Source organism: Haemaphysalis longicornis, unplaced genomic scaffold (genome assembly GCF_048455015.1).
Source record: "Haemaphysalis longicornis isolate Haplotype H1 unplaced genomic scaffold, Haemaphysalis longicornis Haplotype H1 scaffold_10, whole genome shotgun sequence".
NCBI classification, from domain to species: Eukaryota; Metazoa; Arthropoda; class Arachnida; order Ixodida; family Ixodidae; genus Haemaphysalis; species Haemaphysalis longicornis.
In genome coordinates, this window is record NW_027526204.1 from 73,449,947 (window position 1) to 73,477,668 (window position 27,722).

Here is a 27,722-nt window from a genome sequence, read left to right on the forward strand (position 1 = left end):
CGTTAGACCTTTGCGCAAGTAGCTTTGAGAGCTTCTATTCCATTCTTGAGTACTCTGGAAGCTCGATATCACGCTTCTACGTTTCGAATTTGTCTGTGCGTCGGAGCTATAAGTTTGCTGCTTGCTTGAAAGTGTTTGCACAGTCGGCGCGGGCGGCCACGTGGAGGACGTGGAGGGGAAAAGTATGGCGGCGCGCCTAGCTTGCTTCGTGCTAATCCTCTTCACTGTGCCATGCTGGGCAACGAATGCTGGTGAGCTACTGTTTAGTTGTACCGACCACTAAACCGAGGTGCTTGTTTCGCTAACTGGCCGTGACCTTTCCCAGGTCCGCCAAAGCTACGCGAACTGGCTTTCCCGTCAGAGGTCGCGCTGGGTGAGGAGATACTAGTCGGCTGCGTCGTCAAGAAAGGCACAACGGGGCCGTACCACATCACTTGGCAAAAGGACGGGAAGGAGCTACAGGAGTCCGAGCGCGTTTCCATTACGGCTCGATCGAGGAGTAGCGCAGCGCTGCGTATCACCAACCTTCGCGCCGAAGACGTCGGAAACTACAGCTGCGTCGTCGGAAACGACTTCGGGAGCGACATCGTTACAGCCCCGCTCATCGTAAACGGTAACGCTACCTAATCAGTGCTCAGTCACATACCAGTACTTCGTTCTGCGCACTGAGATACGTTTTTCGCTAGCTGGATTGATGACCTTATCTTGACGTCAACTCCGAGCACGTTTCGACAGTCGTCAGGCGGCACCCCTACTTCTAACTGAACTTTTCGTTATAAACATAGTTAGGCTTTCAACCCAGCAGAAACCGCAGTGTCGCCTCACAGCAACCCACCGCCAAGAATTTCATGTTTGCATGTCCAGTTCTGATCCGGAATAATGTGAACGTGTTTATTTACATATACGCGTAAAAATGCATTAACTCATACGTAGAGCGGGATGCACCTACCTGGTTTTCCGGTCGGGCCAAAGTTCCTATTTGTCTTTTTTTTTTTTTTTTGCTGGAACATTCTGTTACGCTTCACTGTGATTCTTCGCGTTTAAGTGAATACTTCGTTACACCGGATTCATATACATAGCTAAACGCTGGAGTCTGGATTTTGAACCCAGCCATCAGAAACATGTTTGCACAACAGCGCTTGGAAACTAAAAAGCGGACCATAAACAGCACGCCTAAAAAAAGCACTGAGCCGATCACGGTTTCCAATCTATTATTTACGTTGTTCAGAATGAAACGCGAACCGAGAAACGCTGTCAAATATTAATGGTCGTAAGACTTCTCGGGTTAATTTTTTCGAATATTTATTTCGACTACACGTCACCTCCATGTTTGTTACGGCCATAGATGCTTTGGTTTGAACACTTGAAACGCGATCGTGACACTAATTTCACTCCATTTATAAACTTCTAGGTGTTGCCGAGATAACACGTTCCTTTGCTTCAGCTTCACCGCACGCAATGATGTTGACAAGCTTTATCGGAAAGCGGAACTCGGGCATAGATCCATGTTTGCGCACTCAAGTACACAAAACGAAGCGTGCGCCTTGTGACCGCGTTCTTCTACTGTCCTTGTGTATTTGCGCTGGTGTACAAAGAAGAGTTGCATCGGAAGAGTTCTTCTCGCAGCGTGACACGCCATGCTTGCAATGAAAGATAAACTGAATGTTTACTTGCCCCGTGAAACCAATCAGTTGTATAAAATGGGAAAATTTAACAGACTCACTGAACACGCGAGCAACCAATAAAGAAAGCAAGAAAGCCTAAGCATGAAGAAAAAGAGAGCAAGCGAGAAAGAAAAGAAGCAAGAAAGGAAATGGTGTCCAACTGCCTGAGCACGCGGTCACACGGTTCAATAAATTAAACAGGCCCAACACTACTGTTCCACTAGGGAACAGCTTCGAACTTCCAGCGTATCATACGCCTAAATTCTGCTACCAATATATCCACGAAGTCAACGACCAGCCAAACGGCGATAGAGCCGGACCGACCGTGTTACGAGCTGCTTACGGTTTCGCGCCGGATATAGTTTCGACATCGCCAGGTAGGCGGCGCTAGTTGTCCGCCGCACCTGTTTGAAGCGGTCCGCCGACAGCGTCAAAACGTTCCCGCATCGGCTGCGCACTACAGGAACTCTCGGGGCGCGTGGTGTGTCGACGCTGCTTCGAAGACCCGCTCCAACAATGTATGCGCACAGAGTGCTGGTGCGTTGCACCTTCGTCCAGTTGGTCTTAGCATGGACTACCTGCTCGAGCGCCTCTCAAGGTACGGCGGTTATACTGCACTTCTTAGCGACTTCGACTTCTTTTTTATTCAGCCTCAACTTGGTAACTGCACGCAGTCAACAAGTTTCTTACGTGAATCCATATAAACTGGAACTGCTTCCGCGCATTTCCGCGTAGTTGAAAGGGAAACGACGTCTCAATTAACGCTGCAATCTTGTTATTTAGTTTACTAAGACGTTATCAGGCAGCGGAAGGAGCAGCACTAAATAAAAATAATTAAAACACAGACCGTGGAAGCTACAACCTCTGAATTTATGAGCTACTCTTGTCTTGCTACTGTACGAATGTTTTCGTTGTTTTGGATAAAGACAAAAAAGAAATGACTGGCGCATCTGATCTTACAGAACGACCGAAGATTCGGGAGTTCAAATTTCCCGCCAACGTATCTCCAGGGGAAACAGCCCACGTGGGTTGCGTGATTGCTAAAGGAATTGCCGGGCCTTTCGAAATCTCCTGGGAGAAAGACGGTCGCTCCGTCGACCCCAAAGGGCCTAGGATTATAATGACGTCAAATAAGGGCGGTCCTTTGTCAACGCTGACGATCGTGGACGCATCGGCTGAAGACAGCGGCAACTAAACTTGCGTGGCCAGCAACGCTGCAGGCAGAGACCGGTTCTCCGCGTTCCTCGCGGTCACAGGTATGATATCGCACGCGATTACAGCGAGAGAGAGAGAGAGAGAAAGACTTTATTGAATTGTCCTGCGGGGGGAGGTGGGCGGGAGCCACTCAGGGCCCGCCCCCTCCTTGACGTTTCCTAAGTCGTCCCCGAGACAACGCCTTGCGGGCGTCTACGAGGTCGACGCGCGGAGGGTCGTCGGGTGTGATTCCTCAGACCTCCCGTCGGCGCCTCCCTACGCTTCTGCCCTGCAAGAGCAGCCTCGAGCCGCTGGACTGCCCGGAGTTGAACATAGTGGTCAGACGAGTCCATAGCACTTGTGATATCGTCCGGCCAACGCGTTGAGGCGGTTGCCTCCACTGGATTTAGTTCACAGTCCCACAGTAGGTGGGCCAAGGTCGCGTTCGTTTTCGCGCACACACTGCACAGCACACTTTCGTACACTTCTGGACACACATATTGCGCCAGCACCGGAGTTATCACAGAGTTTGTCTGTAATTGTCTATACAGCACTGCTTCAGCCCTGGTGAGCTTGGGGTGTGGGGGCGGCCGAAGCTGTCTGCCGAGGCGGTACCACTGTAGTATTTCGGCGTAAGTCACGAGGGGTTCCTGGTCTGAGTCCTGCTGCCTTTCCGCCTGAGAGATGCGGGGGGGCGCCGCGCGGTTGGTAAGTGCGCGCGCGGCGGCGTCCGCTGTCTCGTTGCGGTTAGGGTGGCCGCTGCCGTCGGTGCTACCGTTCATGTGCGCCGGAAACCAACGGATGTGGGTAGCCGGCACCGATTCACTGTTCACTGCACAACACTGCACTACGCGCACTGCACTTGTACACACTTTGTCCTTGGCGAAGTTCGCGAAGGCCGAGCGCGAGTCGCTCAGTATTGTTGTACATTGCGGGTTCGTTAGCGCGAGTGCGATCGCCACTTCTTCCGCCTGCTGAGCAGACGGTACGCGAACACTACACGCACTGTACACTTCTCCGGTGGTGGCTCTCACCGCCACTGTTGCGTAGGTGTCTGGTCTGTCGGGGTATTTGGCTACATCCACGTAGATGGCGCCCGTGTCGTTTGCGTGCGTCTCGGTGAGGGCTCGGGCCCTGGCCGCTCGGCGTCCTGGGTTGTAGTCGGGATGGACGTTGCGGGGCAATGGGAGTATCTTGAGGCGTTGTAGCGTTTCCAGAGGGAGACCCCTTGCCTTGTGTGTTTCCGTCTTCTTTGGTCCGAGGCCCAGCCGCTCGAGTATTCTTCTGCCTGTACGTATGGTCGAAAGGCGTTCAAGCTGGGCCATTCTTTGGGCCTCGCTAATCTCCTCCAGGGTGTTGTGGAGGCCCAGCTCCAGTAGCCGGTCGGTGCTGGTGCTGTTCAGTAGTCCCAGAGCGGCCTTGTATGTCTTTCGTATTGCTGCGTTGATTCTGTCGCTCTCGTGCTTCTTCCACTGGTGGAAGGCCCCTACGTAGGCCACGTGACTCATGGCGAATGATTGTATCAGTCGCAAGAGGCTGGCCTCCTTCATCCCGTGATGCCTTGTTGTTATTCGTTTGATAAGGCGGGTGGCAATTCCCAATTTCGTGGTGATGCGGTCGACCGTGGTTCCGTTGCTCCGGCTCGCTTCGAGGGTCATGCCGAGGACGCGAAGGGTTTGCACTTTGGGGATGACAGTTCCGTCTCTCGTGCGTATCGTGATTTTCGTAGACTCTTCCTCCGCCTTCTTGCGGTACCTGCCTGGTGGTGGGATGATGAGCAGTTCAGATTTCTGCGGGGAGCATCTCAGGCCGGTGTTCGCCAGGTGGTTTTCGATGACATATACTGCAGTCTGTAGTGTTGTTTCAATGTGGCCATCGCTGCCCCCGGTAACCCACAGGGTAATGTCGTCTGCGTAGATGGTGTATCGGACCTCCGGGATCTCCGAGAGCCGCTCGGCTACACCGATCATCACAAGGTTGAAAAGCAGCGGCGATATCACAGAACCTTGGGGGGTTCCCACGCTGCCCAGTTCTTTCACCGGCAGCTGTTGATCCCCTGCTTGGATTTCCACTGTTCTGTGCGAAAGGAAGTCTCGTATATAGTTGTACGTTCTCTCCCCCATGCCCAGTCGCGAGACCTGCGCCAGTATGGCGGAGTGGCGCACCTTGTCGAAGGCGCTCTGCAGGTCAAGGCCCAGCACCGCTTTGTTGTCGTGGGTGAGGATGGATGTGTCGAGTATATCTTGTTGTAACAAGATCATGGCGTCCTGGGTGCTGAGCCGTTCCCGGAACCCCAACATGGTGTCGGGGTAGAGGCCTTCGCCTTCGAGGTAACGCTGCCATCTGTTGTTGAGCACGTGTTCGAGGACTTTGCCTACACACGACGTGAGGGATATCGGGCGCAGGTTCTCGATGCTGGGCGGTTTACCGGGCTTAGGGATGAGGATTGTTTTGGCTGTCTTCCATTGTCGTGGTATCGCCCCTGCGCGCCAACAGCGGTTGAAGTACCCCGTGAGAGCCGTGACGGCCCCATCGCTGAGGTTCCGCAGAGCCTTGTTAGTTACTCGGTCCGGGCCAGCCGCAGATTTGCAATTGAGGCTCTGTAGCGCTGCCCGTACCTCCCATTCTTCGATGTCGCGATCGAGGGCTGGGTTTTGCGTTCCCTGGTAATCGCCATGGCTTTCACTTGGGGTACTCGGTAGATAACGTGCGTTTATCCGTTTGCACGTCTCCTCCTGCCCTAGTTCCTTGGTGGTGGCGTGCATGATTTGTGCCAGTCTGTGTTGTTGGTACCCTTTTGTCTTCGTTTCATCGAGGAGATGGCGGAGCAGCGTCCAGGTCCGTCCCTTGTGGAGTTGTCCGTCTGCCTCACTACAAGCGGCATGCCATTGCTGGGCGCAGAGCTCGCGGCTGTGTTTTTCAACAAGCCCGGGCCTGAAGATCTGGCACTGGAACGCCAACGGGTTCCAGTGCAGAAAAGCAGTGCTACAACAACATCTGCAAGGCCTCGAAAAGCCTCCGGACGTCATAATGATCCAGGAAACCCACACCGAAAGTGCACCGACCCTCCCGGGTTACCGAACACACGCGAGCCCCCCGAGCGCGAGGGACTGCGGTAAGGGAACTGCGCAAGGGGTATGCACCTTCATAAAGAAAGGACTTACTTTCATCAAGCACGAGAACTTCCTCGGACGCAGCACCATCGAACAATGTGCGACCGAGGTGATACTAGGCAAGAAGAAGAAGGAATCCTTCCTCCTCATCAACATTTACAGTAATCCAGCGCACAGGCACCAAAAGTTCAAGACTCTCCTGCACAAAGCACTACGCACAGCGCCACACGACACAATCGCAATATGCGGGGACTTCAACGCACCGCACAAAGAGCTCGGCTACAACCGCACCACAGTCAAAGGAAGGGACCTACTGGACGAGGCGGCCGACGCAGGCTTCACCCTCCACACAGATCCAGCGGACCCCAGCCGAATAGGAACTTCTGTCACACGAGACACAAACCCGGATCTGGCTTTTGTCCGAACAGCGGCAACGGCCAGGAGGGGTGTCACCTGGAGGAACACGGGATACAACTTGGGCAGCGACCACTTCATCGTCGAATTGGACCTGCCAGCCTCCGCCCCTGTTACCAACGAACATCGACGCAAGCACAAGCTCACCGACTGGGCTCGTTTCAGATCGGAGTTTCTGGAGCCGCAGCGAGAGATCGAGGACATCGAGAAATGGTCGGCAGCCATAGTGCAGGCAACCTCGGACGCGACCACAGAAGTGGAAACGGACGAGAGCGTGCAGCAAGTCGACAGTAGCCTGGCCCATATGATAGAGGCCAGACAGTCCCTACAGCGGCGATGGAGACGACAGCGCCACAACCGCACACTACGCAAGAGAGTGGCGGAGCGATTACAGCGCAAAGTGCTGCATTCACGTATATTCGACCGTAGCGTTGGAGGTGAGCATACTAGTACTGGTCATGCGCGCGCCCATCTTCAACTTGTGGCGTCGTTGAGAAAACTCTTCCATCCTTAAAGGGACACTGAAGTGATATGTAAACATTGCGGGATTACTAGCGCAAATTTTAGTCCGGAGTCCCCAGGCCACGTTTCGACCACTCTGGGCGCGTTTACGCGATTTTATTTAGTAGAAAAACTAATTCGAAAATGCTGCCCTCCTCTCTTTACGCTCGCCCATTTTCTGTGGCGTTTTCGTGTGACGTCAGGAGGGGATGAGGTGGCAATTGGCTGGCTGCGCTACTGCACGGCTCCCCGGCCTTCAGACAGAGTCAGTCGGCCGAGCGTTTCATCCGCCGGCCGCCGGCGGGTCGTCGCAATCGAGGAGGTTAAAAAAAATTGCTTGGTCGCAATTCGTTCGCTTAGTTGAAACGAAGCCAGGACACGTTTGTGAATGGAAGAATGCGCCTTTCTTTACTTGGTTTGTTTGTACACTGTATCTAGCACCAAGTCAAGGTCGCTTCACACAGGCGCTGCACAAGCGCACATGCGACGCTTCGCTGACTGGTACGCCAGTAGGAAAATATAAGGCCTCTTGAAGGCGGGAGAAGAGTCAGCGAAGTCAATATAGGTACTAAGGAAATAAAATCAACTGATATTTTTACCGTACAGCGTAAAACTAGGGCGCGGGAAGCACTTTTTTGCGCTGGGCGAACAAGCACAGCGGTCAGCAGCACGACTACGCATCTGCGAACGCTTTTCCGTCTACGAAATGCAATTGCTAGACCTGAGCTACTGTGGAAACTCGGGCGACGCTTACTGCACGATCGCAGTACAACAAATAGTCACCTAAGCTGCTTGAAATGCCAAAACTAAATGAAAGTGTAAATCGGTTGTACAATATATACCCTATGTTAGAAAGTCATTCGCGTCCTGCTCCGTGGCTCAGCGGTCTGGGGCGCTAGGTATGTCACCGCAAATGTTTTGCGAGTCACGAGTTCGAATCTCCGCGGGTACGTGCTTTTTTTTTTGTAAGTTAACTTTTTTGTTTTCCGCCGATGTTTTCTATATTGAGTTCACCTTTTTTTGGGCCGCAACGTTCATGGCTACACGAACTAGTTCACAAAAAGCGCAGGCTGGCACTGGCGCGCTAGCGAGTTCTCGTTGGCGTGCTGTTGCCATAAGCACCGACTGCTTGCAGGCAGTGGGCACAGGCCAGAATGAACAGACCCTTGGCCTGGTGCGAACACGTTTTTTACGATACAGGCATGAGGGAGGCAAGCTCCAAATATGGGGGAAAAGCGCATGACATTTGGGCGTCTGCGGGTACGCGGAGGGCGTTCATGCACTGCGTAGGTTTCGGCTAGTGAATGCTACGATTCCAATCCGTCCTGGGAGGCTTATCTTGTGCCTTTTACAGCCGACAACATGGCAGAAGCGCGGTACGATGATTACTGAGATATTGAGAATGCCCATCCAACAAAGCCATTGGTTATGTTTTACAGAACCGAAACCGAAACTTGTGTGATTGCTAACCTTGGGCATCGTCCAATCACGGCGCCCCTCCTCCCAACGTCACAGGCTTAGTTGGTGCGGCCGCCGCAAACCGCGCATGGTAGTTTTTCTTCTTTCGCGCTTTCTAAAATAATTACCGATTTGTCAACCGGATAAACGATGAAAAGTGTGCTAATTTGAGCCAGTCTACGCAGTGCAAGCAAAAACGGGAGCTTGACAAATTCACTTCAGTGTCCCTTTAATAAAGAGCGGTCTAGGCAGAACGAGCTCTCTACAAGTTTAATCAAGATAGTTTAATTATCACCTCGTTGGTGGTTTCATGATAGCAAAGCCCTGGTGTGTCCGGGAAGCCCGTTTCACCTATTACGCTATCGGCTGCATCATCATCATCATCATAAGCATGTTTGTGTCCACAGCAGGACAAACGCCTCTCCCATGTGATTCAGCAATTTTTGTGTTGCGCGACGCACTAGTCCACTCTTCGACCCGGAATTTTCTGATTTCATTCCGTCATAGAGTTAAGCGTCATCTTGTGCTTCCTTTTCCGTTTTGGGTAGCCTCTCTGTATAATATAATATAATATAATATAATACAATATAGTACAGAAAATATATATGTAGTGCGAAAAACTATTTCGGTACAAAAACTAAGCAAGCCCTACAGCAGTGGGCACCCACCGCCTATAGTGCAAGCAACCTCTGTGATTTAGATTGAAAATAACTTATAATAAACCGATGTTCTAGAGTTTTAACTTCTAATTACCGAGCATTTTCTCCCATAGAATTACATGCAGAGCTTACGGGACCCTCTCTTCCAAATTCTAATTAACCAACTATTCCACTTAAGCGATCGACTGCGAATTATTATCGGAAGTCGGAGTCTATGTTGAAAGGAAGCTGCAGACAGAAACAGCGGAATATCGCGGGCGTACATAAGCTGGCTTGCTGGCAAAATTGATTGCCTGCAAGGACAATTTATGCGCAGAGGAGACTGATTGCAAGAGGCGACCTTAACACACACGTTTAAAAATCCGCCGTGCAAAGAATTTTATTGGCTGACGAAAAGGGATTCGCATGACGTCACGGCTCGGCTACATCTCAAAATATACGCTCGGTTGGGTTTTTTTGAGTTCCAAGCTCCCTCCCTTCAGTTATCATGGCGAACACCAGCGTCCGGTGGTGTGACGTTCCGAACACACACGGCGCAATATTCGAACACGAATGAGAGGGAGGTAACGATTTCAATGAACTAGGTCCCCCCCGAAAAATACACTTGCCAATGATACACGCCAGGAATAATTCTCATCATCACCATTGACGTGGAATGGCATGTCCGTTTGGATGATATTAGTCCAGGCATGATTTATAGAGTGAGCGTGAAACCTAACCTCGAAACCAGGTTGGGTGAGATGATTGTTCTGTGTTAAGCGCCTGCGTTGTATGTTCGATCGTCTCCGTCCTATTCATGCGCTGTTTTTAATGTTGAAGAGTTACAGCGCAAACAGACGAAGGACAGAGAAGAATGCACTGTAACACTTCAACATGAACACCCTTCGAATCTCCCGAATAGCCATTTTATAACACTGTTTTGATCACGGAACCCCGAAAGTTGTAACATTCGATGATGTCCCTGCGTATACATGATCTTCTTATTGTCTCACGTGTAATCGCGTGTTTTCTTGTATTTTTTAATGAAGTATAAACGGTTAGTAGCGCATTGTTTTACAACATACTTAAAAATTCCATAAACACCGCGCAGGGTTCTCCCGTCAAGCGTCTGCAAGGACTGTTTTGCGTGATCCCACGAGTACCTGAAAGTTTTTTCAGAGGTCGGTTACGTCACGTGTATTTTTGAAACGAAATCAAATTCGCTGCAGGTTAATCCGGAGCCCTCCAGTACGGCGCGCCTCATCGCCTGTGTAGCATCGGCGCGTTAAACCCAATAATCAATCAATCAGTAAATTAATCAATCAATCAATCAATCAATCAATCAATCAATCAATCAATCAAGCAAGCAATCAATCAATCATTCGTTACAAAAGCGCTTAGCCACGTAAAGCAGCTCGTTGTCAATACCCCTCAAACCGGATAAAACTATTCGTTTCGTATGTAACGAAACTGAATTTTCCGTCCGTCGTGTATTAATGTTTCGGTTTCAAGAGGCGCCAGCGTGGACAAACGAATGGCGCCTCGGTTTCGAACGCCAGGGATTCGTGAACAAGTTTCTCAAACACACTCCAGCTGGCGCTGGTTGTCTGCACTTCGGTGGTGCCAATATTACGGACACTCTCCGCGTCCCTACTCTTCGCAGTGCCAGATTTTCCGACGTCCTTTACCGCCACTACTTGTACCTCTGACCAGCCTAGTTGTGTTGCCACTTCGAGCAGTGAAGACCTTCGCTTTTTTGGCCCCCATATTGCGCCGATGTCGCTTCCGCTGAAAGTTTACCTCGCTTTCTGCTGTCTTCCTACTGGGCTTCACGGCGGGAACCTTCAAACGCAAGGTATGCGTCACAAAATTGTTACTCTTTCCATGGAATTTGTGGAAGTGCTGGGAGTGAACCAGTATTAAAGCAAGGCTGATAAGTGCACTGGCGACAAATGATTATCCCTTAGGACTTGACCACGATAAAGTCCGGAACGCAGAAGATCGGTAATGAAATAATAGCAGGTTTAAATTTTTGTTTAGTAGTTGCGATTACTTACTTTGTGGAGAAAACCGAGCATTTATATTACCCCATCTCTCCAACGTCTTATCAGTCAGTGATTTTGTTATTGGTTCACGCGGGCTCAATCCGAGAAATACTGCGTTATACATATCTCCCTTTGTACAAGTGGGCAGAAATAGTCGTATGCACTCGCTAACTAGCCCCCGTATACTATTTTGATAACAAATGATTACGTCTTCCCCCGAGCATCATCGGGAAAAAAAATCGACACCCACATTTCAGGAGGTCCGAGACTACAGAGTGCAGGATTTCCGACCGAACTATCGTTGGGCGAAGAGACTGCGGCTACATGCTTCGTGAGGAGAGGTTCAGTGGGACCGTACACGTTTACGTGGCAAAAGGATGGAAATCCTATCCGGAGTTCCGGACACCTTGAGGTCTCTGTCAAAGCGACCAGCACCGCTCTCAGCATTCAAGGCGTCCAAATCGGAGACATCGGCAACTACACTTGTTCCGCCAAGAACAGCGCGGGAAGCGACGCCCTCACCCTGCCTCTACTAATTTCAGGTGAAGCATTATTTGTACACGATGCGTACCAACGCTTATAAACCAACGCACGGCATTTCAACTTGCGATGATTGATTATGGGGCTTAACGCGCCGAAACTACACCCGGGCTAAGAGGCACGCCGTAGTGGCGGACTCCGGATTAATTTTTTAGCCTCCAGGGGATCTTAGACGTAATTCTGTCACCGCGGACGCGATAGAACCCGCGTCCTCGGGTTCAGCGGCACAACGCCTTAGCCACTGAGCCACCGCGGCGTGCCAACATATAAACCTTTTCATACGTTAATCTTTAATAAGATCACAACACGTTCTGGGCTGTGTTGCGCATGCGTAGTTACATCTTCCTGTTGACTGCGCCAATAGGTGACAGGTAAAAAGCGCAAAGGCTCATGGGTACGTCGTCTGCTACCGCCACTTCCGGTTCGAGATCTCTCCTGCCCTCCCGTACGCCTGTATGCGCCGGCGGCTGTCAGGCGCGTGTGTGCGTGTTGTTTGTTTGTCACAGGGTGCTTACCTGTCAGATAAACCTCTAGTAGGGTCTATCGTTGTTATTTATGGAATTCCCGATGCATGAGCGGTTTTTTTCCCGGTGGAAACAGATAAACAACAAGCACACACGCGCGTGAAAGCCGACGGCGTACGGGAGGCCAGGAGAGCTCCCGAACCGGAAGTGGCGGCTCTCCGCGGGAGAAAACAATACACCCATGAGCCTTTGCGCTTTTTACCGGTCACCTATTACAGGACCGCTAGCACAGCCCGCTGATAAAATGGCAGCTTCAAGGAATGATGATTGATTGATCGCAGGGTTTACCGCCCCGACGCAACGCAGGCGATGAGGCGCGTCGTGGAGGAGGGCTCCCGATTAATTTTGACCACCTGGGGATCTTTAACGTGCGCCGGAATCTCGTACACACGGGCGTTCTTGCTTCTCGCCTCCATCAGAAAAGCGGCCGCCGCGGCCGGGAATCGAACCCGCGACCTCGTGCTCAGCAGCGCGGCGCCTTAGCCACTGAGCTACAGCGGCGGGTTGGCAGCTTCAAGGAAGAACAAATTAAAAAAAGGTTTTATAGATACTGCACCATGGTGAATGCTGTGCAGTTCTATTCGCGATCAGGAATGTTCTGTCGAACTAGGGCCTAGGGCAAGTGCTGCTCGACGCTTTCCGGCCCGTTTCAGTCCCAGGTCGACTTGGTCTGAGCTCGCCATCATGCAGCGTAGCTTTGCTGCGAAGCAAAAGTCGGGCTTGTCAGTGCGGCCCAGCAGCCAATGTCATGTTCCCGGTATACTGGATTAAATTCGGTCCTTATTTTGTTGTCGCCAAGGCAGCGCTAATAAAACTGCACCTGAACAATTCGCGGTAGTTTGTTTCCGGCATTTAATAGGTGGACTGAAATATTGCCACCACTTTTCAAAAAGGCTCGGCTGATTGCAGATTCTTTGATTTTGGGCATTCCGCTATATCTTTTCGTACTGCCGCTGTCATTCGCTGGTTACGCCAACAACAACAACAAAAAATCAAAGTTATACGCTATGCGTGTTAAGAAACGGGTTAAGAAACACTGCGAGCCCACTTCTTCTCCTGCTGATCTCTTTATTGCTGTTATTATCGGACGTCCGAACGCGCGCTTTTCCCCGTCGCATGTAAGCAGTGTACAGGAAATACTTGCGGAGACGTAGTACTACGGTCGAACATGAGGTGGCGGTTAAATAGTTATCCCTGGTATTCTGAATTCCTCCTCTACTCAAGCCTCCAGTCGAGGAGATCCTTGAAAACGATTTTCCCATGTAAAAGCATTGTGATGCATATATTCTACTCGACCCAGATGAGGAAAGACATAGAAGGGGGGGCAGACACAGAATAAGGCCATATTATTATTAAGCGGTGTGCGTACGCTATTGTAAAAAACCGGTGGTCTTCATGCAGCAGCCGATTCTGACGGTGTTTTAGTTTGTTTTTAAACGAGAAGCTGCCGTTTTCCGGTAAGCACTGCCTTGTGTTTTAGTGGCAGAACAAGCAGAGCTGGCGGAACGAACAGAGCGGAACAAGCGTGGTGCAGTTGGTATGATTCTGTCTGTTTTTGGTGTCGCCTTCCACGGAGTAATTTTAATGAAGTGTGAACATAAAACTTGCGCTGTTCCAATTTCGTGAAAAGATGAAGTCGATCCGGATCTCGAGCTGAGTGCTTTCTGAAATACAAGTTCAGCTCCGCAAGAAGCTGTATGGTTGAAATAGAAAATGTGTGAAAGAAAGCGAAGATAGCTTAAATGAAGCAAAGGAAGAGGCTTGTCTAGGACATGGCGGAGACAAAGCTCTCGTGAAACCGCCTCCGCAGGTCCCGACTGAATGAAGGGGCTTTCAAACAGGGCTTCCAACTCCGCGGCTTAAAAGACGGAGATGTGGAAACGGTGTTGGAGAAGGAAGGGCGCGCAAAATATGGATGATGTCGACAGGACATTCTGTTGAATCATTTCTGACAATTTCCGATTAAGACACAGCGCGGCTGCCGTTATGGCGGCTGTTTGGCCCGCCAATACTCAGTTTGAATCTTCTCCTTGAACAAAAGTTTGTGAGATCCGCACCAGGTGGCCCTGGTTGTCCGCAATTGTCTCGCAGCCGAATTTCTCGGCTGCCTGTTCCTCGCCATCGGCATATTTCCAACTCGTGCTACGGTCTCCGGCCACGTTGGTTCGGCAAAGAAGTCTTCTGCTCCGATGCGCACTAGCGGTCGACATACGATGTCATCTGACGTGACGGTCTACTCCATCCTGCTAGCAGCTTTCCATTTCGCGATGATACCGCCTACGACCGCAAATGGTAAGTCTGGATGTCCGCGTTTAGCCCAAATTTACATAACAACACCGTGACGCTAAACAACATTCGTCAATCGACTCGCGGTTTCAGTGCGGCCCATAATAAGGGAGTTCTCCTTTCCGCCGGAAGTTGCTCTGGGCGAGGAAGTGATCGTGCTGTGCTCAGTGAAGAAAGCTTCGACTGCGGACTCGCACTCCATCACCTGGCGCAAAGACGGTCGGGCACTCGTGGAGACGGAGCGGATCTCCACGTCCGCGCAGTCTAGGGGCAGCGCCTCGACGCTCCTGATCGCCAGCCTTCGTCCAGAGGACGTCGGCAACTACACCTGTAGCGCGACCAATCGCTTCGGCAGCGACAACTTTACGGCGCCACTCTCCGTGAACGGTAATTCCAACACGATGGGAACAATCTCACTCGGGGCGATAAAAAGCTGTCGTCTGGTTCGCTGATTTGATATTAGAGAGTTTTAGCAGTCCGTCCGTCTCGTCGCGTACCTAGTTACCGTGTTGACCGGGACCCGTCTGGGCACTTAGGCATTCGTCGCGGTAGGGGGATTAGTTCCGCGGGCCTGCCTTCGCCATGTCCGCGCTTCCTCGCCCTTCCTCCTCACCCTTCCGCGTGCGCAGGCGCAGACGGGTCCCGGTCAACCCGGTGACAACGCAACCAACGGAACAGACGGACTGCTAAAACTCTCAATGATCGAAACGATGAGAGAGGGCAGTTTACACGCAGAGGAAGCGCAGTTGACTCCGAAAACGAATGTTTGCAAGGTCAAACGGCAGTTTGGATAACCGAAGTCCGAAAGTTGCCGCTTTTGTGGTCTCCTGGGAGTTGCTAGGCAAAAACTCGCACTGTAACGAATTGTGACCGCTCGCGAACAATATAGCGAAGCCACAACGTCGGTAAAAGCTCGCGGCTGATGGGTCACGCTGGTGTAGGATACAGCAGTTACGGCGAACCTACATGAAGTGCTAAGCCACTGCTGTTTTCCTGGTTTCCAGGTCAACTTCCTGTAGCTTAACCCAGGAAATATGACATTTCTCTCTCTCTCTCTCTCTATATATATATATATATATATATATATATATATATATATATAAACGGGGTGCAGTAAAAAAGATAAGTTTACTTCGAAAACATAACTTTACATCGACGTTTCGAAGGGGGACCCTCTTTTTACTATTTAACCTTCACTAGCCTAACCGTTTATCTTATATATATGTAAAGACAGACGAGAAAAACATTATAAGAAAATAAAAGTTCACTGACGTTTCTGGAAGAGGACTTCCTTCTTCCTGAAACGTCAGTAAACTTTTATTTTTTGAAATGTTTTTCCCGTGTGTCTCTTACCTTATTTTCTCGCACATATATATATATATATATATATATATATATATATATATATATATATATATATATATATATATATATGCGAGTGTGTGTGTGTGTTTTTATGTATGTATCAAATGTTTGATGCAACAACGCTTTGCTGTTACGGCATCTTTGAAAGCACGCGTTTGCACGTTGGAGCATTCGAGATCATTGAACGCGCTTTTGTTTTGACGCACCGTTTTGTGGCATCGTTTTTTCACATCTTGGCTATCTAAATTCCGCTTTTGGAAGGAGAACTGATTCCTCTAAACGAAGAGGTTTGCTACTTTTGCTGCTGTTTAGCCATACCTCAAAAAATCCTGGCGCAGTTTAATGAGTTTGGCTTATTTGCGACGTATGCTGCCAACAATGACAATAAAGAAATATAATGGCGGTACTACTATCACTTGCTTGGACTGCTCGTTCCTTTCAATTTCTCGTTCCTTACAATTTATGTAGTTGCGCAGTCGGCGCTGCTGACTCAACTGATATGATAAAACCCATACTATAGCATGGGCTTTATCATTGCAGTTAACTGTAATAATGTTATTAATAATAAAATAATGTTCGCATCCCGGGTAATATTCGCGTTCTCCTCATTTCGTTTGTAATCGTAGACAACATTTTTGCGTTGACCTGAATCGCGCAGTCCTCCTGTCGATAATAAGCTCGATGCTGCGCGAAAGGATTGACGCTCAAACAAGGGAATGTGATGTTTTCTGAATTCATAGTGTGGACATTATTGCTACCGTCGTTTTTTTTTTTAATTCTACGCAACCACATGAAAGTCAAAACTTGGTGGCGGTGTTTTCAAAGGCTCGAAAAACGTGCGCCGAGGAGCCACCGAAGGCGAAACGCAATTGTCCAACGCAAACGCAAGTGTCCAACCGTGCCAGTAGGTGCCGCTAGTCGTCCAGGTCCCCGCCGACTGCTGCTTCCCTGGTTTGCGGGGCTTTCCTGGCGCATTCGGGGTTCAGCTCTTGATACGATGAGCACGGAAATGCTTTTTCGAACACATCTGGTGTGACTTCAGCAGCGGAACAAGGCAGTTTTTTTTAAAGCTTCAGCAAGTGGTATACCTTTCAAGATTGGACCATGAACGAACTCTCCATCTTCTCGTTTTTGTTTCTGGTGGCTGCGAGGGAGCTTTCGGCGAGCGAAGGAGGTAAGACAGCCTGAACGATTCAGATGTGCAGCCAACATTGCGGTAGTCTCGCTTGGAAAGGAAAGTAATTGGAATAACTGGAACCGACTTTTTCAGGCCTTCCCAACATTATGGAGTTCGCATTTGCTCCGAAACTCGCCCTGGGCGACGAAATCATCGTCACCTGCGTGGTCCGGAAAGCGACGGCGGGGCCGTACCGAATCGCGTGGCACAAAGACGGGACCGTTTTAAAAGACGGCGGTCGAGTGTCGGTGTCATCTGCGCACTCCAAGAGTAGCGCCACGCTGCGAATCTCGACGCTCCGGCCGGAAGATGTCGGGAACTACACGTGCATCGCGGAGAACAGCTTTGGCAGCGAGAGCTTCACCGTACCGCTCGTCGTGCATGGTCAGTGGTCGCAAATTGGTTAAAACAAGCTTCCCTTCGTTGGGCATTATGCTGCTTGGGCATCTGAGCAGCGTTTCGTCCCCTCTTTGGGCACGACTGCCAGCTTCGGTCGCGTCGGACAACCCACTTATGTTTCCTTACAGCACTTTCCCGGTGAATACGAACTGATCGGGACAATTACTGATGATTGCTTTCATCGCGGCATGAGTTGTATTGTAACTTGCTATTTTTGAAATCTGTTCTTGGTGACGTTACCGTAGCAGCTGTGAAGGACTCAGCAAAAGTTCTAACATGAATACCTGGCTGGGCCGCCGCGAGCGATTCAGCAAAACGAGATTTCCTTGCCGTGAACGTTCGTAGAGTTCGGTTTTCCCGGCATTTCTTCTCGTTCGTCCGATTATGGCTACGCGGCGCTACTTGTCCACAAACCGTCGAACCTCTACGCAGACCAGAGCACGCTCGCGCGTTTGGGCGCCATTTACACATTTGGAACGCAGGCTGTGTGCACGCTGCGGGAAACTCGAGGTCAAGAAAGTCCTTATGTATCGATATGGAATGTTCGTGTTTTGCGTTCTTCAGTTGGTTGTCACGGCTGTGGAGGACTCATACGCACTTTCGGAAGGTATGAAACTTTTGTCACCCGCTTTCCAGTGCGAATCCTTGCTGATGAAATTCCTTTAAATTACCAGAACTCATTATGCTATTGGTATTTACGCCGAAGTTTGACGAGGATTACAGATCTGTATTTTTTATGGGCGATATACCTCAATTCTCGCCAAGAAACTTGTTTTACCAGCACCATATCTGCCAAAACTTATTAATATGGCGTGAGAATCTCTACGTGACAACTGCCATCGATCAGTATTCTACCAGCATTACGCGACACAGTGCACTGCAGCAGTTAACACGCACAAACGCGACAAAAGTGGTTCTTACGGGAATCACGCATTGTATTTCGCACTTGTTTAACGGCAGATCAATTCGCATCGAGCGCAATAATAGCGCAGATTTTCACTTCCAGGCCGTCCGAAAATTAAGGAGTTCAAATTTCCCGGGAGCCTCTCACCGGGCGATACGGCTGCCGTCATTTGCGAACTAAGAAAAGGCAGCGCGGGCCCGTTCGAACTGTCGTGGCAAAAAGACGGCATCCGCGTAGAGCCAACGACGAGCCTCACCGTGACGTCGCACAAGGGCGGTGCCGTGTCGGCGCTCACCATCGTGGACGTTTCAGCTCAAGACAGTGGCAACTACACGTGCGTGGCCCGGAATGCGGATGGAAGCGATCAGTTCTCTGCGTTCCTCGCTGTCACAGGTATACCGCCGTGCTGGCTGCACTGTCTGATCCAGGGAATGACATATACGCGTCTTGATTTGCGCTTAGTGAACGTGAAGGCGGTTGGTTTGCTGAAAGCTCAACTAGAGCATCTAAGATCGCACCGCAGCTCAGTGATTTTATTATGAACTGATGTTGCTTGTCCACTTCGACATGTTGTCTACGTGTATAGAAAGCTCAGGTCTGCAGAAGGTTGGATTGTCTGCATGTTCAAATGGTGTTTCTTAATATTTACTGCGCACGTCATATCAATACTTACAGAAGACTGGCGAAATAAAAAAGGTAATGCGGATAGCTACGGCTACGCGTCGCTCTCATGTTAAGCACTGCGTGCGCAGTTTTCCTTGATATTCCATAAGTAGTTTTAAAATCATGGTGGAAGAAGGTTTTGGGAACAGCACCGCATCTCTAAAATCTGTTTCGGCGTGCTAACAGCACTCGGAACACTTTTTTTTTCTTTTTTCGTCTAAACGTACGCGCATGCGTGCATATCGTACCTGCGTTGATTTATGCTAAATTGTTAGAGACACAGGTTGAAAAGGTACCCGACGTACAATGCACTTTCACAGAACGACTATACCACGCTTTAAAGATTCCTTGCTTATATTTCGTTTTGTTTAGATAATTGTAGGCTGTGCAACGATGTGTTGGAACGTCAAGAGGCTGTAAAAGTTGCAAGGGTGAAGTTATATGAAGCGCGTGGGAAGTCATACTTCAACAAACTTGGTAATGTGCTGGTGATGCAATAGTTTGCGGGGACACATCAATTACGACAGTAGCTGTCGAGTTCGACAAGGCGGTGCGGTTTCTCAACCCCAACAACGACGCGCGTTGATGCAGCGAATCGAGTTGCGCGCGATTGGTTTTCACTTCAAGAACTTCCCCAAACACCCACCACGCGGCGCTAGTCGTCCGAGAGCCACGCTGCTACTACCAAACTTTGCTGAAGGCGCACCGTTTCACCATTGCGTTGGTTCGTCTCGACCACTCCGGTTCACGGATTGAACTCCTGCTACCATGAAAGCGTCGTCAGCAAACTTATTCGAATGGATGAAGACTGTCGCGACGACTTGGGCGCTTCTTGAGTGGCTACCAGCAAATGCTACCCATGGTACGTAAGTTTCAGCGAAGCCAGCAGTTCAAGCGCTGCAACAAATACCAAGTTTATGTCCGGGGTGCAGCGTTTCCGGCTTCCGTTTCGGCGCCTAGACCCCAAAGCCTGGGTTTCCAGCCGAACCTGGCATTGGGCGACGATGCCATTGCGAGCTGTTCCGTACCCAAAGCGGATTGGCACGGAGAAGGACTTGAAATGACGTGGACGAGAGACGGTGCGGACCTGACAGCTAACCCCCGGGTGTCGCTGCACAGGGCGTCGACAAGCACCGTCTCGTTGGGCATAAGGGACATTCGACCAGAGGACGTCGCCAATTACACCTGCGCTGCTTCTTATGGGACTGCTTCGGAGAGCGTGACGGTACCACTAACCGTGTTCGGTGAGCCTTTCACGTCGTTTAGCTCAGAAGTGTGCCCGTTTTTGCGGTTTTGAGTACAACTGCAAATATAACGTCCAGAGGTTTTGCACACTACAGTGGGCTTCCAGATACGCTAACCTTGCGTGCTTTTTCGCCGTTTGGGTGCGGCAAACCTTTGTATAATGTTTTGAGTTCAAATAGTTTGCGGGACTTTTTAGAGCGAAGCTTTCTTGCACTGATGGCGCTGTCATCACCAAAACGCGCTGCAGGAAAGCCAACTTTATTTATACAATGGGATGGCGCGTGATGATGATGATGATGAAGCAAGTAAAATACACATCCCGTAATTGGAAACTAACGGGGGTCCCGCAAGTTATCTGGCGACGTCTATCTGCTCCATCATCGCATTCGGGTGGCTCAGGGTTTCGTTCGAGTTCATAGCGCTAGCATTGACTTCGGAATTGGGCTGGGTTGAAGACTTTGGCAGCTTGGTTTTTGGACGGCGACGATAGCCTAACGACGACAATGGATGAGGGCGCTCAGCTCTCTGCCGAGGTATTCGTTTGCTGCCGTCTGAGTTTGGATCTGAGTTTGGATTTTGACTCTCAGGCGGCTTGCAGTTTGATCGCTGACGCTTTGACTTCGATTGCAGCGGCTTTGATTGTGGCACTTCGCCGTCTGATTGTAGCACGCAAGAAAGCTTCTCGTTTCAACCATCGTCATCGCTAAACGCAGCGGCATCTGTTTTTTTTTTTTTTTTTTTTGCACGTCACCTCTTCCTCCATAATATGCCGTATATCCACCCTGCATATATGGGCACTAGCACACTTTGGATTAATTTGGGGCATATGTCACCACGATGCAGCAGTGCCCACAGGGAAAGCAGAGTGAAACTGCAGTAAAAGTGCGCAGCATAAGATGCACTTGACTGAATTTCGGCTTGACTGCACATCGCTTTTTTTTTTTTTTTTTTTTAAGTGACGGATACCGGGGCTAAGCAATACTGGTGGTGCCATCGATACCCTGCAGGAACACGGAAAGAAGCAGATGGCGGCTGAAAAAAAAAAAAAAACGCATGCGAATGGCATTAGAGGGAAATATATTAGGCCGACACCAGGTTGGGAATAATTTGCAGTCACTGACGAACTTCGTGCTGTGATCAGTGAACGGCTAGGTAACAACAGGGCGGTCTGGTCACATGAGCTTTTACGGCCTTTAGATCGAACATTCCCACCAACTGAAAGCGTGATAGTGGCGCGCGCGCTGCATTAATTATTTGCGTAATCTTCCGCGACGCGTGCGTTCAACAGATTGTTTTCCGTAGATTAGTTGACCCGTTGTCTTCCCGACCCGTGCGCCTTCTGCGGCGGCTTGGCTTCAAGGTTGTCTCAACTCAAACTGCCTCGATGGCCGCTTAAAGTACCTTATGTAAGCAGGATCAACAGTACGCTGCTGTCTGCTTGGCCTGTGCTCTCCCGCCGCCCGGAAGCCGACATAGATCGCCGGCGGCATCTCCACGTGCTAGGTTATTGTTCTGTGTGAGAAGCTGGCGTATTCCGCGGACAGTATGCTGCTTCTGTGTTTATTTCTTTAGCGCTGGGTTATATCGCTTCTTGTTCGCCTGCCATTTTTTACGTAACTGTCGCCAGCGAAAGGGAGCTAGTCAAGACTGGATAGCAAATCAAAACGTCTTCGAGCTCTATACTTTTGCGAAGCTATTCAAACATACCAGGAATTTTTCTGCTCATCCATAAATGAACGCGCTCGAGCTTTATGCTGAGGCAAAGTCACGAAAGCATCCTTAAAATTTTAGACTTTTCCCCCAGCGCCGCAAGGCGCTCGTGAGTGCGGCTGAAGTCATCGCGAACCTCAGGGTCGCGCCCACCGCGCCCTGATCCTTTCACCAAAATACAGTTCTCTCTCTCTCCTCAAATGAACGAGTTAGAGCATGAGAGCATCCCTGGAAATTTCGTATTTGTGCAAATATTTTTATCGTGGTCGTTGTTACTGATGCCTTACGTCTCATCTGTTGTGACACTATCATATACCGCTCGAGAGAGAGAGAGAGAGAGAGAGAGAGAGAGAGAGAGAGAGAGAGAGAGAGAGAAGCGTATTGATTCCGTGATTTTTATCGCTGAGTCACGATGGTTGGGCCCTCTGGGGGCTTCCGTTGGCCGATGTGTTGATCTGCTGCTCTCGCCGCCCGGACCGCCGAAAAACTAAAGGTGTTCAAATCCCCCGCATGTTCTCCTTGGAAGGACATGATCCTCGGTTGAGCGCTCAAAAAAGAAAGTGTGGGCTTTTTGAAATAGTCGCCCAAAAGACGCGGCCGCTGACATCGCACAAGTTCTGTACAGTGGCTGCGGCCACCGTAGCGGACGTTTCGGCACAAGCCGGCGAACACTGCTTGTGCTTGGCGCGAAGTGCGGTGGTAAGCAATCGGTTGTCGCCGTTTATCTCATCTACGGTATCCCCGACTACACTATTGTCGTCCTCGTAGCCGCCTGAATCTTAAAAAGATTCTGCATTATTGGTTCCCGCTAGGTAAATAGCGCCGCTTTGTTTAGTGAAAACACATCTGGAGCCCATCTGGCACATTCATTATCGCACCCACGGCCCGCAAGTTTTACAACGGCACATTTTTTTGCCTCCTAAGGATTGACATCTTCTCTACGGTTTAATGTGCAGCAGGGATTGCGTAGTGTGGAGACGATCGGCATAGTGTGGAGACGATCGGAGACGATCGGCAGATTGTGAGAATGGAATTGGGCCGTGCTTTCTAAATTCTAATCACCCTTCCTCACATTCACAAAAAGAATATTTGAAAAAAAAAATGTTTCTATTCAAGGTAAGCTTTGAACATAAGCACTTTTCACCATTTTAAGCGTTACAATTGAAGAAAAATCAAAGCCGTTCAACTCAATGTGAAAGCTGTCGGAAGTGCAGAGCAGTGATTCGCCATAATAGACTGTAGCGCCGTTATCCGCTCACTGCTACCACCCAGTGCAATTCAAATTTCCCGCATTCGCACTGCTCGCGCGCCCCCTGCCTGAAACGGCGCCAGCGGGAGTTCCGTTCTTTTTGTGCTTGCTTTACCTCCCGCACGTGCTGGCGTTGCACTGCCACTTTTTTTTCGCTTACCACCGTAAAAAAATTGGCCGCGTATCTGCTCCTTTCGTTGCAAATGTCGACAAAAGACGATAGTATTTGCCGACATTTGCCAAGTAAATGCCTCCCTTCGTTTTCCCGCTTACCTCTCATGCTGTTCCTCTTCCGTCGCGCTCATCTCAAGGTAAACTCGCTAAAGTTTCGCTCAAGTCGATTTAAATTTACCGCGTTCCACTCCTCCAGGACGGGTGGATCGATGCCAGCGCTGCCGTACGGCGGAGAATCGCGTGAATTGAGGCGCCATACTTCAATGCTTATAGTACCGCGTTTCCCTAGTCCACGTGCGTTCCAAGCAGAACGTGGAGCCTATCTAGTGGAACCTTTCGTAACTCTTGCCGCTTGATTTCTTAAAATGCTGCCAGAAGCTATCTGAGTGGCGCTCGCGACAGCAGGCGACGGCGGAGTGATTTTTTTTTCTGCAGTGGATTTAGTATTTCATGTAGCAAAAATCAAGCATCTATGTTTTTTTCATAAAAGAACACTGCAAATATCACTTGTTTGTTATTTTGTTGTCTTATATTTGCGTAATGTCTTGTTCTTGTTCAACAATGTTGACAAGTATGAACATTACACCGGACTTAGACGGGCAGATTTAGCTGTGACTATATAAAATTATTGCGCAGGCCTTGTTTTACTTTGGTCGGGTGGCTGAATCGGGTCACAGACAGACAGACAGACAGACAGACAGACCAAAATTTCTGGGTTTAAGTAGCCCAAGGAAGACTATCGTCTTTAAAACCAACCCAGCGAGCGTTCCTAACTAAATGAACGCGGGCGCCTCCGGTTAATTGCGTACATTTTGCCTCAAATGTACGTACAGTTTTGTTTGCGCTAAAAAACGGGAAGATGCATGACAAGCGCCAGCGTTTCACGAGTTTCGAACGCTTGTGACTATATAAACCGCTTGGATTTCGAAGCCTCTGTGGGACGCCGCGACCACAGCCGCTACGACAGAACGCCGTGTGGCTCTACTTGGGTTCCATGAGCGAGCTACGACGACAAGGCGAGCCCCCTAAGTGCTCTGCACTTAAAACGCACAGGCACCTGAACAGTGGTGAAAATGTTTCGTTGCAGCAATGCGTCGCTCGGCTTCTACCGGAGCTACACCACAGGTGAAACGGGTAATATACACGTCTGCCTGGACTGAGCAGTGATGCAGGCAGCTGCTGACTTTAACGAAAGCCACGGTCACGATCAACGTTCACGGGCACGCTTGAATCGCGCGCGGTTGAATTTGATTCCTGGCGCTTCTTCAAACGGCCACGTTAGGGCGCTAGTCGTCCGCAAGCGACACGCTACACTCTTGAAGCCTCCACGAAGAGCCCCGGCCCTTGTTACCTCAGCGCGTTGGGTCATTTTGGGGCTGCTCCACCAAGCTTCTAGACAGCTCTGTCAGTTCCTGTACCGGCGACAGGGTGTAATGAAGGCGTTGTCAGCGAATTTCCTCCTGTGGATCGCGATGGCTTGGGCGCTTATCGAGTGGTCACCCGCAAGAACGGACGGTATGTTAACTGCAAATGCGTAAGCATTCATTCTACGGTAACGGTATTCAGGTTTCCTGTCTGCTGCAACGCTTTCAGCCGCTGTCCCTGCTCCCAGACCGCAGAGCGTGGGTTTCCAGCCGAACCTTGCGTTGGGCGACGATGCCATCGCGAGCTGTTTTGTGCCCAAGGCCAGCTGGCACGGAGAAGGACTCGAAATGACCTGGACGACGGACGGCGCAGACCTGACAGCTAACCGCAGGGTGTCGCTTCTCAGGCCGTCGGCAAGCAGCGTGACGTTGGGAATAAGAGAAATTCAACCAGAGGACGTGGCCAACTACACCTGCGTTGCTTCTTACGGAACTGCCTCCGGGAGCGTGACGGTGCCGCTAACCGTGTTAGGTGAGCTTTTTGCGTCGTTTCGTGCGGTCACGTGTCTAGGTTGAAAAATCTTCGCCATGTTTACTTGGACAGACGCTGTTTCGGAGCGCTCGTCACAATGTAATGTATACTTAGGGTAAACGTAAGCTTGCTTGGTTGTATGCACAAACGCTTCCCACATTTCGGGCTCGGAGGTTTTTCATGCGATAGCATTTCAGGCCGGATCCCGTGGCCTAAAGAACTTCTCTTGCATCGCCTATTCTTTCATGATGTCCAAGGCTATGCTTCGGATTTGAAACTGGCGTTCTATGGTTTTTATCTTTGGCGACGTCGTTGCTGTTTCGCTGTTTCGGCTTCAGGTTGTAATCTTATCAATCACCGATCAGGCTAAGGCTATTAGATTTTCGGGACTAGTACCAGGGACGAAACTGTTGTACTATGCTATAGCAGGTGCTCATGAGGAACAGGGTTGAAGGTAGAGGCTAAGAAGATATAGATAAATCCGTGGACTGAAAGAAACCGATAAGGTCGATGTGGTGCGTGAACAGTTGACAGTGTATCTGAGAATCGATTCTTTAGGCTAATCGCATGAATTCCATGACTTGGTCAGCTGCAATCGGTGGAAGGTGCAGTATTTTAACAGACGAACACGAAGCAACTGCACTAGCAGAATAAGAGCTAGCCACGCATGGGGAGGAGGTTGCGTTTGTCAAGGTAATACCAAATGTTCTCAGTACAGCTTCAGAACAATTCTATGATTACACCATAGCTAGTGGCCGGCCCAAGCTCTTCATTGAGTTCTGAAGATACGTATTCTGTACGCCGACGAACTAGTACTAGTTCCTAGGAACTAGTGCTTCTAGTACGGCAGGAAGACGTTAGCAATCGATGGTCCCGTAACAGTTCCCGCCAGGTGATAAGTGTCTTGCTGTAAACCTAAGCTTTATATTGGTGATAACCATGGAATTGCATTATTTTCAATGTGTTCACTTTTATACGAAAGTTCGGTGACTAGCGAACGTTGCAATGCCTCAAAGCTCTAGTCCGTACGTGCTACAATTTCTCACAAACTTTTGGTTTCGTCGCGCCTTCGTGCAATTGCTACGCACCGAAACCGGCAACAAGTGTTGCATGCAATGTCAGTACGCATAAACCCGTCCGATGTACGTGTTTGCACGGTGGCATTATTTCCCTCCCAGAAGACTATACGTACAGTCTTGGTCAAACTTTTCTAAGTACTACGCCACAAATAGTTCAAAGCAAAAGCTTAACGTTTAATATGGTCAGAATATTTCATGGCAGTAAGCAAGGAAACTGTTCTCCCCAGCTTTCTCGCATAAAACGTTTATCCTCGCTCCAGAGTTAAGCTTGTAATTGGAATTTTCGAGGGAGGATTTATGCATTTTTGGCTTGACCTAGAACATTTTGACGAAGGCTTTGCATTACTGTCATAAAAAAAATCTGAACGGTTCCTGATGAAAGGGGCAACTTGCTTAGGCTCAGCAGTCAACGCAACAGACGCGTGAAAATAAGTCTGCAGAAGAATCCAGACGGGACGGAAGAACTGGGAAGAGATTTCAGAACTACCCTTCCGCAAGTACTTTGACAGCTGTGAAGACCAGTGATGACGTATGATGACGTATGCAGCTCGAACGTTCGACGTGAAAAACGGCAGCAGCTGGAAGATTAAACGGGATTAAGCGTAGCCGCTGGAGTGGACATGCCGTGACAAGGAAAAGAAGCAGTCAGAATGATCATCTCGATTGATTGATTGATTTTAGGGCTTAACGCGCCGACGCAACGCAGGCGATGAGGCGCGCCGTAGTGGAGGGCTCCGGATTAATTTCGACCACCTGGGGATCTTTAACGTGCGCCGAAATCTCGTACACACGGGCGTTTTTGCTTTTCGGCTGCATCAGAAAAGCGGTCGCGGCGGCCGGGAGTCGAACCCGCGACCTCGTGCTCAGCAGCGTAACGCCTTAGCCACTGAAGAATGATCACCTCATATCCGGGATACCGTGAGGGTCACGGCTTTGAACATATTTCGACAAAGGAAGATTGAGGTGGTTTGGGCACATACTAATGAGTAGGCATGAAGATGGACTAGAGCTGGACAACACGCAGACTGAAGAAAATATGGTAGGTTGTGGTGGTGGTCAGAACATTTTTTAGGTGCGGAGTACCTTAGGACCTCCCAATGTCCGTCCGCGTCCATCCGTGCGCACACCCCCATCAAGCGAAAATCAAGCGAAATTCGATTTGAGCCGTGAGTTGAAGTTTCATTTAGGGAAGAATAAAGGTGCAACTCACGGCTCAAATCGAATGACGGTCGGGGCGCAAATTGGATGTCACTCGGGGCGCAACTTGAACGTCATTTCGAGTCTCCGTACTCCGCACCCTCGCCATCATCCACGGAGTGGAGATGCTGCCATTTTTATTGTCAGGTAGGCAAAAGCGGAAACAGCCTATACATCGTACGCCGTTGTCACCTTCCCTGCCCAGTCCAAGGCTTTGTCTTGGGTTGTAGGCGTTGAGCTGCGCATGGCAGCCTGCCACTGCTCAAATGTAGTATTTGAAGGAATTC

At 49.9% G+C, this 27,722-nt stretch overlaps 2 protein-coding genes across 8 annotated transcripts in view; both read left to right on the forward strand.

The window, feature by feature from the left end:
- The window catches only part of LOC144158759 (cell adhesion molecule Dscam1-like), a 207,011-nt gene that overhangs the window by 60,476 nt on the left and 118,813 nt on the right, over positions 1–27,722 (forward strand). Inside the window, exon 1 of one of the 7 annotated variants that reach the window (XM_077689870.1) lies at positions 24,961–25,159. The exons of the other annotated variants lie outside the window; for them this stretch is intronic. Coding sequence (XP_077545996.1) covers positions 24,976–25,159 — 184 coding nt within the window. The 5' untranslated portion in view covers positions 24,961–24,975. Of the gene's footprint in view, positions 1–24,960; positions 25,160–27,722 lie in introns of those variants that run through there. 7 annotated transcript variants of the gene reach the window in all.
- LOC144158051 (cell adhesion molecule Dscam2-like) lies at positions 17,800–20,620 on the forward strand. The gene is made up of 4 exons (XM_077688721.1): positions 17,800–17,925; positions 18,325–18,749; positions 20,005–20,129; positions 20,482–20,620. The coding sequence occupies exons 1-4, from the start codon at positions 17,844–17,846 to the stop codon at positions 20,618–20,620; spliced, it is 771 nt and encodes a 256-aa protein (XP_077544847.1). The 5' UTR covers positions 17,800–17,843.